At 60.7% G+C, this 15,926-nt stretch overlaps 1 protein-coding gene and 1 long non-coding RNA gene across 5 annotated transcripts; both read left to right on the top strand.

The window, feature by feature from the left end:
- The first annotated feature begins 6,079 nt into the window (after positions 1–6,079).
- On the top strand, positions 6,080–7,096 carry LOC131587528 (uncharacterized). The gene is made up of 3 exons (XR_009279378.1): positions 6,080–6,130; positions 6,656–6,751; positions 6,961–7,096. It is a non-coding gene; the product is annotated as an uncharacterized LOC131587528 (long non-coding RNA).
- Positions 7,097–7,192: 96 nt separating this feature from the next.
- Positions 7,193–12,837, top strand: LOC131587526 (complement factor B-like). Of its 4 annotated transcripts, none has more exons than XM_058855471.1 (7): positions 7,692–7,831; positions 8,895–9,047; positions 9,892–9,994; positions 11,448–11,585; positions 11,979–12,076; positions 12,408–12,525; positions 12,663–12,837. In XM_058855471.1, the coding sequence occupies exons 4-7, from the start codon at positions 11,579–11,581 to the stop codon at positions 12,815–12,817; spliced, it is 378 nt and encodes a 125-aa protein (XP_058711454.1). In that variant the 5' UTR covers positions 7,692–7,831; positions 8,895–9,047; positions 9,892–9,994; positions 11,448–11,578; the 3' UTR covers positions 12,818–12,837. The 4 variants fall into 4 exon arrangements, 3 of the variants coding, with proteins under 3 accessions (XP_058711454.1, XP_058711456.1, XP_058711455.1); XM_058855473.1 differs by lacking the exon at positions 7,692–7,831 and adding an exon at positions 7,971–8,019; XM_058855472.1 differs by lacking the exon at positions 7,692–7,831 and adding an exon at positions 8,128–8,177.
- The last annotated feature ends 3,089 nt before the right edge of the window (positions 12,838–15,926 follow it).

Consider the following 15,926-nt stretch of genomic DNA (forward strand, 5'->3'; position numbering starts at 1 on the left):
CCTCCGCAGCCGGGGATTGCTCCCACCCCTCCTCGAGGCGGCGGTTGGCAGGGCTTCGTGCCTAGCCTCCGCAAAGAGTTCGGCTCTGTCAGCCTCTGCCCTGTCTCAGGGCCAAACTTAGGTAGGGTAGGGAGCAACTGTGGATTGCCTGGTCCGGGCTAATGGACATCTCTTGGGGCCTATGGATAAGGAGCATCCCCGGTTGCAAGCGTAGGGTTCTAACTAAGTTTGTAGGGTTCAGTGCGGGAGCTTGGCAGTGACACAGAGAGGCTGAGGGAGGGCTTCAGAGGTCGAGGGCTCGAGGGCTGGAGACAAACAGTGAAAATAAAAAGGGTACAGGTTGGGATATAAGGTAGAGTACAGGACTATTCAAACCCTAAACAGCAGCCCTAACAACACTCCCGTTTCCCTGAGACAGCTGCAGGCAGGAACCCTAAAGCAGCAGAGTGCCAGAACCCCCGAGAGCTGCAGGCAGTGCCCCTGGTGCTAGGGCCAGCCAGGAAGAGATAGTGGGTGCTAGGGCCTACTGCTGTCATATAAGATGGGGTTTCCATCCTTGGGGTACCCTGGGCTCCCTGTCCCTCACTGACTGGAGAGTCTTCCTCCCCTCCTTGAGGTGGTGGTAATTTGGCTCTGTCAGCCAATACTGCTGTGAAGCAAGCCTCTGCCTCCCTGTGGGGTGAAGTGTGCAGCCCATGAACCTGGGCGTTCTCTAGAGAAGGTAAGTGCTGGGTTTTCACAGATGTGCCGCTAAGATCCTGCATTGATATTTGGTCTTCTAGATTGTAGCTGACCAGGAAACGACATCCTGGCGATGGCAGGAACTTCCCGGATAGCGCAACGGCCTTCCAGGGCGTCCTCGTGTGGATCCTCCCCGCCGGGCATCCGAGAGCTAAGTCGAAGGCTACAAATTGCAGAGGGGCTGAAAGCGGGGTGCCGGCTTGGGACTTGTGACCTGGGATTTTTGAGTCAGCTTTGGGGACGGGGAGGTCCAGGCTGTGGCCCCTTAGGCCACGTGAAGGGAGAGCCTCACTTTTGTTCACAGTGCTGAGGTGCGCAGGACAGAGCAGTCCCGGGGCGTGTTGTATCACTTGTCCGTCGTGCCTTCTGTGTCTTTTGTGCTTCTTGTGTTGTATGTGCCTTGCCTTATCTCTTCTGGGGGCTTACCAGAAACTCCGGCGTCACTCGTACCATCTCCGATCTCTGGGCTCCTCAGCCCGATGCCATCGAAGCTTTGCCTCAGGATCTCTCAGAGGCCTTGGAATCGCGTCTCTCTTTTAAAAGCATCCGATCGGATGTCTTTTAGAGGTCTTGTTCTGAGCTGTGTCAACAGCTGTGCGCCGCGAGGATCCATTGCTGCGGCTTAGGTCTTGAAGAAACGCAGAGATAGGTAGGGGGCTGTGGCCCTCAGATTCTCGGGCATCCGTCTTGGCAGTTGCTGGAGTTCGTCATTCCGTCAGCATCTTCTTCCTCCCGGGTTCTGCGAGCTTCATCAGCTCGCCTTCATTCTCACCCGGCTCATCTCGTTCCGCGTTCTCTTGGTCCTTGTGGCCGTTCTTGTGGCCCAGAGTTTTGTCTCCCCGTTGTGTCCCCTCGTCTGTTGTCTTGTGTGTCACGGGTGTCTGGGTGTAGTTGTCCCGGAGCTGCTCTGTCCTGCTGCCCAGCCTGGGTGTAGGTGTAAAAGGCCAAGTCCCAGGCCCCTGTAATTTGAAATTTGTGATGTAGGGTGTAGTTGGAGTCTAGCGGGTGTTCCTAGATGGAACTTGGGGTGGCACTGGAGACATTGGGGGTGGCTCTGGGGACATTGGGGTGGCTCTGGGGATGGGATCCTGGGTTTTGTGGTGTGTCCCCAAGTGTCCCTGATGTCCCCAAGTGTCCCCTGAGTGTCCCTGATGTCCCTCGAGTGTCCCCTGGTGTCCCCAAGTGTCCCTGAGCTGTCCCCGAGCTGTCCCCCGGTGTCCCCAAGCTGTCCCCTGATGTCCCTGAGCTGTCCCCTGATGTCCCCGAGTGTCCCCAAGCTTTCCCCGAGTGTCCCCTGATGTCCCCTGGTGTCCCCAAGCTGTCCCCAAGTGTCCCCCGGTGTCCCCGAGCTGTCCCCTGATGTCCCCAGGGCTGGAGTTGCCGGTGGCCACCACTCGTCCCGAGACCATTTTTGGTGACGTGGCCGTGGCCATGCACCCGCGGGACCCGTGCTACCTGGTGAGGGGTGGGGCCTCAAAAGGGGTGGGGCCTCAAAAGGGGTGGGGCCTCAAAAGGGGTGGGGCCTCAAAAGGGGTGGGGCCTCAAAAGGGGCAGGGCCTCAAATGGGTGGTACCTCAGTGGGTGGGGCCTCAAGGGGGTGGGGCCTCAAAGGGGTGGGGTCTCACCTGGGGGCAGGGCTTGAATGGGTGGGGCCTCAAGGGGGGGCGGGGCCTCACCTGGGGGTGAGGCTTGAATGGGGCAGGGCTTGAATGGGTGGGACCTTGCCTGGGGGCGGGGCCTCAAAGGGGGCAGGGCTTGAATTTGGGTGGGGCCTGAATGGGTGGGGCCTCACCTGGGGTGGGGCTTGAATGGGCGGGGCCTGACCTGGGGGCAGGGCTTTGGGACCTTTTAATTGGTGTGGGCGTGGCTTTCCCTGCAGAGCAGCCATTGGCTGTCCAGGTTTGGCCCCTCCCCTTTGACCATATAAGGGTAAAGGGGCGGGGCTTGTGTTAAAGGGGTGGAGCTTTGCTGCCTGAAATGGCTCTGGGGGTGTGGCCAAGGGCTGGGGGGGGGGCTGGCCTGGCTGGGATTGGTCCAGAGCTGGAAAGGGGGCGGGGCTTGCTCTTAAAGGGGCGGGGCCAGGGCTGACCACGCCCCCTCAGCACCTGCAGGGCCGGCAGGTGAGGCACCCGTTCAGCGGGGCCCTGCTGCCCGTGGTGAGCGACCCCAGCGTGGAGCCCCAGCGCGGAACCGGTACTGGGGAAACTGGGAGGGACTGGGAGGGACTAAACAGGGACTGGGGGGGACTGGGATGGACTGGGATGGAACTGGGAGGGACTGGGATGGACTGGGATGAACTGGGATTGACTGGGATGGAACTGGGAGGGACTGGGATGGACTGGGAGGGACTGGGATGGACTGGGAGGGGTTAAAGGGGCACTGGGAGGAACTGGGATGGACTGGGAGGGGTTAAACAGGGACTGGGAGGGACTGGGATGGGCACTGGGACCAGTCTGGGACAGAAAAGGGAGCAAGGAGTGACAGCAGGTGACACAGGTGACACAGTTCAGGTGTCTCAGGTGTGTCTCAGGTGACACAGGTGACACAGGGGTGTCTCAGGTGACACAGTTCAGGTGCCTCAGAGATGTCTCAGGTGACACCCCAAAACAGCAGTCCAGAGCTTCTGGCTGAGGAGCTTCTGCGATGTCTACCTGGTGGGGACCCCAAAAACACCTCAAAACACCCCGAAACACCCCAAAAAACACTCAAAACACCCCAAAAACTGCCAAAAACACCCCAAAACCCGCCAAAAACACCCCAAAAACCGCAAAAAACTGCCAAAAACACTTTTTTGGGGTTCTATGTTTAGCTTCTTTTTGGGGGTCTGGGCTCAGGGTCCTAGACTCGGTCCTAGACTCGGTCCTAGACTCAGTCCTAGGTTTTGGGGTTCTAGACTCGGTTCTAGACTCGGTTCTAGGCTCGGTTCTAGACTGGGTTCTAGACTCGGTTCTAGGTTTCGGGGTTCTAGGCTCGGTTCTAGGTTTCGGGGTTCTAGGCTCGGTTCTACACTGGGTTCTAGACTGGGTTCTAGACTAGGTTCTAGGTTTCGGGGTTCTAGACTGGGTTCTAGACTCGGTTCTAGACTCGGTTCTAGGCTCGGTTCTAGACTGGGTTCTAGGTTTTGGGGTTCTAGACCCAGTTCTAGGTCTCGGGGTTTTAGACTCGGGTTTCAGGGTTCTGGGTGTCGGGGTTTGGGGGTTCTCCAGCTTCATTTTTTGGGGTTCCTGTCTCAGTTTTTGGGGTTTTCCATCTCCATTTTTGGGGTTCCTGATCCCTTTTTGGTTTCTCAATTCCATTTTTGGGGGGTTTCTGATCCCATTTTGGGGTTCTTGTCCCCATTTTGAGATTCCTGACTCAATTTTGGGGTTCTTGTCCCCATTTTGGGATTCCTGACTCAATTTTGGGGTTCTTGTCCCCATTTTGGGGTCCCCCCTCCCTGTTCTGGGTTTTTTTCCCCATTTTTAGGGTTTTTTTTCCCCATTTTGGGGTCTCTCTCCCCATTTCAGACCTTTCGCTCTCCCTTTGTCCCCCGGGGGGTTCCTGAGATGTCCCCAATGTCCCATTTTTGGGGTTTTTCACCCCAAATCCCCTTTCCTGTCCCCAGGAGGTTCCTCAGGTGTTTCAGCTGTCCCCAATGTCCCAAATTTGGGATTTCTCACCTCAAATCTGCCCCCAGGAGTCCCAAATATCCCAATTTCAGGGTTTTTTACCCCAGACCTGTCCCCAGGAGTCCCCAATGTCCCAAATTCAAAGTTTTTTACCCCAAAACCCCTCCCCTGTCCCCAGGAGGTGACTCAGGTGTCCCCAATGTCCCAAATTTGAGTTTTCTCACCCCAAATCCCCTCCCCTGTCCCCAAGAGGGGGCTGAGGTGTCCCAAATATCCCAATTTCGACGTTTTTTACCCCAAACCTGTCCCCAGGAGTCCCCAATGTCCCAAATTTGGGATTTCTCACCCTAAACCCATCCCCAGGAGTCCCCAGTGTCCCAAATCCGAGGTTTTCCACCCCAAAACCCCTTTCCTGTCCCCAAGAGGTTCCTCAGGTGTTTCAGGTGTCCCCAAATGTCCCAAATTTGAGGTTTCTCACCCCAAATCACCTCTCCTGTTCCCAGGGTTAGGGCTCCCTAACCCCAAACGTCCCAATTTTGAGGTGTTTTACCCCAAATCCCCTTTCCTGTCCCCAGGATGTGGCCAAGGTGTCCCCAGTGTCCCAAATTCGAGGTTTTTCACCCCAAATCCCCTCCTCTGTCCCCAGGAGGTGGCCAAGGTGTCCCAAATCCGAGGTTTTTCACCCCAAATCCCCTCTCCTGTCCCCAGGAGTCCCCAAACATCCCAAATCTGAGGTTTTTTACCCCAAACCTGTCTCCAGGAGGTGGCCAAGGTGTCCCAAATATCCCAATTTTGAGGTTTTTCACCCCAAATCCCCTCCTCTGTCCCCAGGAGGTGGCCAAGGTGTCCCTGCAGTCCCCGCAGCTCCGTCCCGCTGTCCTGGCCACGCTGGTGGCCGCGGCTGAGCTGGGGCTGCGGCTCCTGGCCCCCTTCGCCCCCTTCGTGGCCGAGGAGCTGTGGCAGCGCCTGCCCTGCCCCCACCCCGCACCCCCCAGCATCTGCCGGGCCCCCTTCCCCGACCCCCAAAAACTGGTGAGGCTGGGGGGCTTGGGGGGGGTTTGGGGGGGTCCTGGGGAGGTTTGGGGGGTCCCTGGGAGGTTTTGGGGCGAGTTCGGGTGGGTTTGAGGGGTCCCAGGGAGGTTTTTGGGCAGGTTTGGGGGATTTGGGGAGGTTTTGAGGATCCCTGGGAGGTTTTGGGTGGGTTTGGGGCAGATTTGGGGGGTCCCAGGGAGGTTTTGGGCAGGTTTGGGTGGGTTTGGGGGAGGTTTTGGGGGGTTTGGAGGGGCTGGGAGGGTCTTGAGGGGTCTCTGGGGGGGGCCTGGGGGGGGCCTGGGGGGTCCTGGGTGGGTTCTGGGGGTCCTGGGGGGGTCCTGGGGGGTCCTGGAGCGGGACTGAACCATGATGCAGAGGTGGGGAGGGGTCCCGGGGGGTCTGGGGGGGGCTGGGAGGGTCTTGAGGGGTCTCTGGGGGGGGCTGGGGGGTCCTGGGGGGGTTTTGGGGGTCCTGGGGGGGCCTGGAGCGGGACTGAACCGCAATGCAGAGGTGGGGAGGGGTCCCGGGAGGTCCTGGGGGGGTCTGGGGGGGGGCTGGGGGGGGTCCTGAAGGATCCTGGGGGGTCTGGGGGGGTCCTGGGGGGTCTTGGAGTGGAACCAAACCCCGCTGCAGAGGTGGGGAGGGGTCCTGGGGCGGCTGGGAGGGTCCTAGGGGGGACCTGAAGGATCCTGGGGGGTCTGGGGGGGGTCCTGGGGGGTCCTGGAGCGGAACCGAACCGCGATGCAGAGGTGGGGAGAGGTCCTGGGGGGTCCTGGGGGGTCTGGGAGGGTCCTAGGGGGGTTTTGGGGGATCCTGAGGGGTCCTAGGAGGGTCCTGGGGGGGTTTTGGGGGCTCTTGTGGGGGTTTTGGGGGGTCCTAGGGAGGTCTGGAGCAGAACCGAGCCCCGCTGCAAAGGTGGGGAGGGGTTCTGGGGGGTCCTGGGGGGTCTGGGGGGGGTTGGGAGGATCTTGAGGGGTCCTGAGGGGTCCTGGGGGGGTTTTGGGGGATCCTGAGGGGTCCTAGGAGGGTCCTGGGGGGTCCTGAGGGGTCCTGAGGGCTCCTGGGGGGGTTCTGGGGGCTCTTGAGGGCGTTTTGGGGGGTCCTGGGGAGGCCTGGAGCAGAACCAAACCCCGCTGCAGAGGTGGGGAGGGGGCCTGGGGGGTCCTGAGGGGTCCTGGTGGGGGCTGGGGGGTCCCGGAGGGGGTCCCGGAGGTTTTGGGGGGTCGTGGGTGGTCTCGGGGGGGTCCCGGCAGTGACCCCTGTGCCTCCCCGAGACCCCAATTCCTTCAACACCCCCGAGGAAGCGGCCGAGGCGTTCCTGGCGTCCCTGACCCAGAGTGTGGAGGCGGCCGAGGCCAACAGCACCCACGGTGGGGGTCCCGGGGGGTCCTGGGGGGGTTTTGGGGGATCCTGGGAGGGTTTTGGGGAGGTCCTGAGGGGTCCTGGGTGGGTCTTGAGGGGTCCTGGTGGGTCCTGGAGGGGTCTGGGGGGTCCTGGGGGGGTCCTGAGGGTCTCTCAGGGGTCTCACGGTGTTCCCGGGGGTCTCACGGTGGTCCCGGGGGTCTCCCAGGGGTCTCAGGCTCCACTGCCAAGAGAAGGATCCGTTTGGATTCGGGCTCGGCTCTCTCGGTGTTTTTGCTCCTGGATTCCTCTCGCAGCATCGCCGCTGCCGATGCTGAGCGGGCCCGAGAGGCCCTCAGCGAGCTGGTGGAGAAGGTGCGACCCCAAAAACACCCAAAAACCACCCTGAAAACCCCCCAAAAACCCCCCAAAACACCCTAAAAACACCCAAAAATCACCTCAAAACCGCCCCAAACCACCCCAAAATGGCCGCCGATGCCGAGGGGGTCCGAGCGGCCCTCAGCGAGCTGGTGGAGAAGGTGCGACCCCAAAACCCCCAAAAACACCCTAAAACCCCCCCCAAAAAACCCAAAACACACCAAAAACACCCCAAACAACCCAAAAACACCAAAAACACCCTAAAAACACCCCAAAAACCCTAAAAACACCCCGAAACCGGCCCCGACACCGAGCGGCCCCAAGCGGCCCTCAGTGAGCCGCCCCCAAACCCCCCCAAGAAACACCCCAAAACCACCCAAAACTGCCCCAAACCACCCCAAAACACCCAAAAAAACCCCAAAATACCCTAAAAACACCCCGAAACCGCCCCCGACGCCGAGCGGGCCCGAGTGGCCCTCAGTGAGCCCCCCCCAGCCCCCTCACCCTTAACCCCCCCCCAAAACACCCCCAAAACACCCTAAAAACACCCTAAAAACACCCCCAACCCCCCCCTGAGCGCTGTGGGGCGCGGATCGCCAGCTATGGGGCAGCTCCCCGCTATGGGGTGGTGACGTTCGGCTCCGAGGCTTGGGTGGAGCTGAGCCCCAGCGACCCCCGGGCAGGGGAGAGCGCCTGGGTCCGGCAGCGGCTGAGGGAGCTCCGGAGCAATGGTGAGGGGGGATTTGGGGGGTCTGGAGGGGATTTGGGGGAATTTCGGGGGGATTTGGGGGGGATTTGGGGGGCTTTTATGAGGGTCTGGGGTGATTTTGGGGGGATTTGGGGGATTTATGGGGGTCTGGGGGGGATTTGGGGGAGAGCGCCTGGGTCCGGCAGCGGCTGAGGGAGCTCCGGAGCGAGGGTGAGGGGGGATTTGGGAGGGATTTGGGGGGTTTTATGAGGGATTTGGGGGGCTTTTATGGGGTCTGGGGGGGATTTGGGGGGTTTTATGGGGGTCTGGGGGGTATTTGGGGAAGAGCGCCTGGGTCCGGCAGCGGCTGAGGGAGCTCCGGAGCGATGGTGAGGGGGGATTGGGGGGTCTTGGGGGTCATTTGGGGGGTCTGGGGGGTTTTGGGGGGGTTTATGGGGATTTGGCGGGGGTTTGGGGGGGATTTGGGGGAATTTGGGGGGGTTTTATGGGGGGTTTTATGAGGGATTTGGGGTGGTCTGGGGGGGTCCGGCAGCGGCTGCAGGAGCTCCGGAGCGACAGTGAGGGGCTGGGGGGATTTGGGGAGATTTGGGGGGTTTGATGGGATTTGGGGGGATCCCAGGGGGTCTGGAGGGGATTTGGGGGGATCTGGGGATGTTTGGGGAGGATTTAAGGAGGTTTATGGGGGGTTTGGAAGGGATTCCGGGTGGGTTCCTGGGGGATTTCTGTGGGGTTTTGGGGTCTCTATGTGGGGGTTTCTCTGTTCTTCATGGGGTTTTTGGGGTCTCTGTGTTTTCTGGGGGGTCTCTGGGGGGTTTTTGGGGTCCCCCAGTTGTTTTTTGGGGTCCCCCATACCCGTCTGAGCCCCCCCAGCCCACTCCCAGGCCCCCGGGACCAACCTGGCCGGGGCTCTCCGGGCTTTGGGGTCTCTGTGTGGGGTCTCTATGGGGTTTTTGGGATCTCTATGGGATTTTTGGGGTCTCTGTGGGGTTTTTGGGGTCTCTGTGTTTTCTGGGGGGTCTCCGGGGGGTTTTTGGGGTCCCCCAGTTGTTTTTTGGGGTCCCCCTGACCCCCCCGTGTCCCCCCAGCCCACTCCCAGGCCCCCGGGACCAACCTGGCCGGGGCTCTCCGGGCCGTTTACGCTCAGCTGGTGCAGCAGGAACGGGCGGAGCAGCTCCGGGGGCTGCGACCCCCGCCCGTCACCAACAGCACCTGACACGTCATCGTCATCATGAGCAACGGTGAGACCCCCGGGACCCCCCCAAAATATCCCGGGACCCTCAAAAACCCGGGACCCCCCCCCAAAAATAACCTGGGACTCCCCAAAAAATACCCTGGGACCCCCCCAAAACCTCCCCGGGACCCCCTGGAACCTCCCTGAATTCCCCCCCGCCCCCCAATTCTTCGGGACTCTTCAGGACCCCTCAAAAGCCCCCCAAAATCCCCAGAGCCTCCCCAAGACCCCCCAAAATCCTCCTCAGGACCCCCCGGGACCCTCCAAATCCTCCCTGGGAGCCCTGGAATCTGCTGGGACTCCCCAAATCCCCCCAGGACCCCCCAGCACCTCCTTGGAATCTGCTGGGACCCCCCAAACCCCTCTGGGATCCCCCAAACCCCTCTGGGACCCCCCCAAATCCCCCCTCAAATCCCCCCTGGGACCCCCCAATGCCCCCCAGGACCCCCCAAATCCCCCCCAGGACCCCTCAGGACCCCCCTGGGATCCCCCAAATCCCCCCCAGGACCTCCCAAATCCCCCCCGGGATCCCCCAGGACCCCCAAATCCCCCCCAATCCTCCCGGAACCTCCAAAATCCCCCCCCAAATTCCCCCCAAATCCCCCCCAAGACCCCTCAAATCCCCCCCAGGACCCCCCAAATCCCTCCCGGGATCCCCCAAATCTCCCCCAGGGACCCCCCAAATCCTCCCAGGACCCCCCAAAATCCCCCCAAATCCCCCTCAAATCCCCCCAGGATCCCCCAAATACCCCCCAGGACCTCCCAAATCCCCCCTGGGACCCCTCAATGCCTCCCCAGGACCCCCCAAATCCCCCCCGGGGGACCCCCCTGACTCCCCTGCCGCCCCCCAGGCCGGGCCAACATGGGGGGGGTCTCCGGTGCCGGTGCTGCAGCAGATCCGGGAATTGCTGAGCATTGGGAGAGACCCCCGGGACAGCCGGGAGGAGTTCCTGGGTGAGCTGGGGGGGCTTTGGGGGGTCCTGGGGGGCTTTGGGGGGTCCTGGGTGAGCTGGGGGGGCTTGGGGGGTCCTGGGGGGCTTTGGGGGGTCCTGGGTGAGCTGGAGGGGTTTGGGGGGTCCTGGGGGGCTTTGGGGGGTCCTGGGTGAGCTGGGGGGGTTTGGGGGGTCCTGGGGGGCTTTGGGGGGTCCTGGGTGAGCTGGGGGGCTTTGGGGGGTCCTGGGGGCTTTGGGGGGTCCTGGGTGAGCTGGGGGGGTTTGGGGGATCCTGGGGGGCTTTGGGGGGTCCTGGGTGAGCTGGGGGGGTCTTGGGGGGTCCTGGGGGGGTTTGGGGTGGTCCTGGGGGGGCTTTGGGGGGTCCTGGGGGGGTTTGGGGTGGTCCTGGGGGGCTTTGGGGGGTCCTGGGGGGGTTTGGGGGGGTCCTGGGGGGGCTTTGGGGGGTCCGGGGGGGGTTTGGGGGGTCCTGGGTGAGCTGGGGGGGCTTTGGGGGGTTTAGGGGGGTCTGGGGGGGGTTTAGGGGGGTCCTGGGTGAGCCTGGGGGGCTTTGGGGGGTCCTGGGGGGGGTTGGAGGGGTCCTGGGGGGGATTTGGGGGGGTCTGGGGGGGTTTGGGGGGTCTTGGGGTGTTTTTGGTTGGGTTTCGGGTGTTTTGGTGTAGTTTCAGGGGGTTTTGGGGTGGTTTTGGGGTATTTTGGTGTATTTCGGGGTGTTTTGGTGTGTTTCGGGGTGTTTTTGGGGTGTTTCAGGGTGTTCTGGGGTGTTTCGGGGTGTTTTTGTGTATTTTGGTGTGGTTTTGGGGTGTTTTTGGTGTATTTTAGGGTGTTCTGGGCTGTTTTGGGGTGGTTTTGGGGTGTTTTGGGGTGGTTTTGGGTGTTTCCGGTGTGTTTCTGGGATACTTTGATGTGGTTTTAGTGTGTTTTGGGGTGTTCTTAGGGTTTTTGGGGTGTTTTGGTGTATTTCAGAGTGTTTTCAGGGTGTTTCCAGGTGTTTTCGGGGTATTTTGGTGTGTTTCCAGGTGTTTTTGGGGTGTCTCTGGGTGTTTCCGGTGTGTTTCTGGGTGTTTTTGGGGTGTTTTTGGGGTATTTTGGTGTGGTTTTGGTGTGTTTCTGGGTGTTTTCAGGGTATTTTGGTGTGTTTTCGGGGTATTTTGGTGTGTTTCCAGGTGTTTTTGGGGTGTCTCTGGGTGTTTCCGGTGTGTTTCTGGGTGTTTTTGGGGTGTTTTTGGGGTATTTTGGTGTGGTTTTGGTGTGTTTCTGGGTGTTTTCAGGGTATTTTGGTGTGTTTCCAGGTGTTTTCGGGGTATTTTGGTGTGTTTCCAGGTGGTTTTGGGGTGTCTGGGTGTTTTTGGGGTGTTCCTGGATGTTTTTGGGGTGTTTCTGGGTGGTTTTGGGTGTTTTTGGTGCATTTCAGGGTGTCTCAGGCTGCCCTGAGCCCGTTTTTCCCCTCCCCGCAGACGTTTACGCCTTCGGGCTGGGCGAGGACGCTCACGCCGAGACGCTGAACGCGCTGGCGTCGCACAAGGCGGGGGAGCAGCACCTCTTCTTCCTCAGGGACACCGAGGACCTGCAGGAGGTGTTCCACCGCATGATCGGTACCCGAGAGCCCCGAAACAGGCGGAAAAACACCCCAAAAACAGCCAGAAAATGCACAGAAAACACCCCAAAAACAGCCAGAAAACAGCCAGAAAAACACCTCAAAAACAGCCAGAAAACAGCCAGAAAAACACCTCAAAAACAGCCAGAAAACAGCCAGAAAAACACCCCAAAAACAGCCAGAAAATGCACAGGAAACACAGGGGAAACAGGCAGAAAAACACCCCCAAACAGCCAGAAAACACCAAAAAAACACCCCAAAACCCCCCAAAAAAAACCAAAAAACCTCCCCCAAAAAAACCCAAAAACCCCAGAACTCCCCCCCCAAAAAAACCCCAAAAACCCCCAAAAAACCCCAAAATTGCCCAAAATTTCCTTAAAATCTCCCCCAGACGAGAGCTCCACGCTGGGGCTGTGCGGGGTCAGCCTCGAGTTCGCCCGCGCCGGGGACAGAGAGAGAAACCCCTGGGAGGTGACGGTGACAGTGACGGTGAGGGGACACCTGGGGACACCTGGGGGGACCTGGGGACACCTGGGGACACCTGGGGGGACCTGAAATACACCTGGGGACACCTGGGGGGACCTGGAGACACCTGGGGACACCTGGGGGGACCTGGGGACACCTGGGGACACTTGGGGACACCTGGGGGGACCTGGGGACACCTGGACACACCTGGGGACACACCTGTGGTACCTGTGTCACCTGGGGACACCTGGGGGGGTCACACACACCTGGGGACACCTGGGGGGGGTCACACACACCTGGGGACACACCTGTGGTACCTGTGTCACCCATGGGTGACACTTTGGTGTCCCCACAGCGCCCCGGGCGGGGCCAGGAGCGCTGCCAGGGCTCGCTGGTGTCCCCTCACTTCGTGCTCAGCGCCGCTCACTGCTTCACCTCAACTGAGCAACCCGGCTGGCTCGGCGTGGACATCGGTCAGTGACACCTGGGGACACCTGGGGACACCTGGGGGACACCCGGGGGAGCACCCAGGGTCACCCCATCCCCAGTGTCACTCCCTGACCCTGGTGTCACCCCCTGTCCCCGGTGTCACCCCCTGTCCCCTCCCCAGGTCCCCGTGACCACCGGGGGGTCTCGGGGCTGTTCCTGCACCCCAAGTTCAGCCCCGGCTCTCGGCGTCACCGGGGGGTCCCCGAGTTCTACGACTTCGCCGTGGCCCTGCTGGAGCTGGAGCGCCCCGTGGGACCCTCCCCCGGCCACCGGTGACACCGGGGGGGGCTGGGGGCGTCTGGGGGGTCTGGGGGGTCTCTGGGGGTCTCAGGGGGTTTTGGGGGGGTCTCAGGGGGTTTTGGGGGGTCTCTGGGAGTCTCAGGGGGTTTTGGGGGAATCTCTGGGGGTCTCTGGGGGTTTTGGGGGGGTCTCAGGGGTTTTGGGGGGGTCTCTGGGGGTCTCAGCTCTCCCCTCCCCCCCAGGAGCTGCTCCCCTCCGTGGGGCTCTCGGCCTCCTCCTCCCCCTCCCTGCTGCGCCCCCCCGGCCCCCCCGGCGAGGGGCTGAGGGGAGGGGGCTGCAGTGTCCCCTTCTGGCCAGGTATGGGACCCCTGAGACCCCCCAAAACCTCCTCAGGGACCCCCCAAAACCTCCTCAGGGACCCCCCAAAACCCCCCCAAATCACCCCCAAACACCCCTGGGACCCCCCAAAACCTCCTCAGGGACCCCCCAAAACCTCCTCAGGACCCCCAAAACCCCCCCGGGACCCCCCAAAACCTCCCTGGGACCCCCCAAAACCCCCCCAAATCCCCCTAAGACCCCCCAAATCCCCCCAGGGGGTGAGGACGAGCCCACCCTGGAGCAGCTCCGGACCCCCCAGCCGGGGGAGGGGGAGGAAGAGGAGGAGGAGGTGGATTTTGAGACAGGTACAGACCCCTCCCCAAATTCCTGAGACCCCTCCCCAAATTCCAGAGACCCCTCCCGAAATTCCTGAGACCCCTCCCGAAATTCCTGAGACCCCTCCCCAAATTCCTGAGACCCCTCCCCAAATTCCACAGACCCCTCCCCAAATCCTGAGACCCCTCCCCAAATTCCACAGACCCCCAAATTCCAGAGACCCCTCCCCAAATTCCACAGACCCCTCCCCAAATTCCAGAGCCCCCCAAATTCCAGAGCCCCCCAAATTCCAGAGACCCCCCAAATTCCTGAGACCCCTCCCCAATTTCCACAGACCCCTCCCAAATTCCTGAGACCCCTCCCCAAATTCCAGAGACCCCTCCCCAAATTCCTGAGACCCCCAAATTCCACAGACCCCTCCCCAAATTCCTGGACCCCTCCCAAATTCCTGAGACCCCTCCCCAAATTCCAGAGACCCCTCCAAAATTCCTGAGACCCCCCCAAATTCCTGAGACCCCTCCCCAAATTCCAGAGACCCCTCCCAAATTCCTGAGACCCCTCCCCAAATTCCTGAGACCCCCCCAAATTCCAGAGACCCCTCCCCAAATTCCAGAGACCCCTCCCCAAATTCCACAGGCCCCTCCCCAAATTCCTGAGACCCCCAAATTCCTGAGACCCCCCCAAATTCCTAAGACTCCTCCCCAATTCCTGAGACCCCTCCCCAAATTCCAGAGACCCCTCCCCAAATTCCTGAGACCCCTCCCCAAATTTCTGAGACCCGCCCAAATTCCTGAGACCCCCAAATTCCTGAGACCCCTTCCCAAATTCCAGAGACCCCTCCCCAAATTCCAGAGACCCCTCCCCAAATTCCTGAGCCCCCTCCCCAAATTCCAGAGACCCCTCCCCAAATTCCACAGCCCCCTCCCCAAATTCCTGAGACCCCTCCCCAAATTCCAGAGACCCCCAAATTCCAGAGACCCCTCCCCAAATTCCTGAGACCCCTCCCCAAATTTCAGAGACCCCTCCCCAAATTTCACAGACCCCTCCCCAAATTCCAGAGACCCCTCCCCAAATTCCTGAGACCCCCAAATTCCAGAGACCCCTCCCCAAATTCCTGAGACCCCCAAATTCCTGAGACCCCTCCCCAAATTCCTGAGACTCCTCCCCAAATTCCACAGACCCCTCCCGAAATTCCTGAGACCCCTCCCCAAATTCCTGAGACCCCCAAATTCCACAGCTCCCCCCCAAATTCCACAGTCCCCTCCCCAAATTCCTGAGACCCCTCCCCAAATTCCACAGACCCCTCCCCAAATTCCTGAGACCCCTCCCCAAATTCCAGAGACCCCTCCCCAAATTCCTGAGACCCCTCCCCAAATTCCTGAGACCCCCCAAATTCCAGAGACCCCTCCCCAAATTCCAGAGACCCCTCCCCAAATTCCAGAGACCCCCCCAAATTCCACAGACCCCTCCCCAAATTCTGAGACCCTCCCCAAATTCCAGAGACCCCTCCCCAAATTCCACAGACCCCTCCCCAAATTCCTGAGACCCCCCCAAATTTCTGAGACCCCCCAAATTCCAGAGACCCCTCCCCAAATTCCTGAGACCCCTCCCAAATTCCACAGACCCCTCCCCAAATTCCCTGAGACCCTCCCCAAATTCCTGAGCCCCCCAAATTCCAGAGACCCCTCCCCAAATTCCTGAGACCCCTCCCCAAATTCCTGAGACCCCTCCCCAAATTCCTGAGACCCCCAAATTCCAGAGACCCCTCCCCAAATTCCTCATACCCCTCCCCAAATTCCTGAGACCCCTCCCCAAATTCCACAGACCCCTCCCCAAATTCCTGAGACCCTCCCCAAATTCCAGAGACCCCCAAATTCCAGAGACCCCTCCCCAAATTCCTGAGACCCCCAAATTCCTGAGACCCCTCCCCAAATTCCACAGACCCCCAAATTCCAGAGACCCCTCCCCAAATTCCAGAGACCCCTCCCCAAATTCCTGAGACCCCCCCAAATTCCTGAGACCCCCTCCCCAAATTCCACAGACCCCTCCCAAATTCCTGAGACCCCCCAAATTCCTGAGACCCCTCACCAAATTCCACAGACCTTCAAATTCCAGAGACCCCTCCCCAAATCCTGAGACCCCTCCCCAAATTCCACAGACCCCCAAATTCCAGAGCCCCCCAAATTCCTGAGACCCCTCCCCAAATTCCTGAGACCCCCCCAAATTCCTGAGACCCCTCCCCAAATTCCAGAGACTCCTCCCCAAATTCCTGAGACCCCTCCCCAAATTCCAGAGACCCCTCCCCAAATTCCTGAGACCCCTCCCCAAATTCCACAGCCCCCTCCCCAAATTCCTGAGACCCTCCCCAAATTCCTGAGACCCTTCCCAAATTCCAGACCCCTCCCGAAATTCCTGAGACCCCTCCCCAAATTCCTGAGACCCCCAAATTCCTGAGACCCCTCCCCAAATTCCAGAGACCCCTCCCCAAATT

This window comes from Poecile atricapillus, chromosome 22 (genome assembly GCF_030490865.1).
Source record: "Poecile atricapillus isolate bPoeAtr1 chromosome 22, bPoeAtr1.hap1, whole genome shotgun sequence".
NCBI classification, from domain to species: Eukaryota; Metazoa; Chordata; class Aves; order Passeriformes; family Paridae; genus Poecile; species Poecile atricapillus.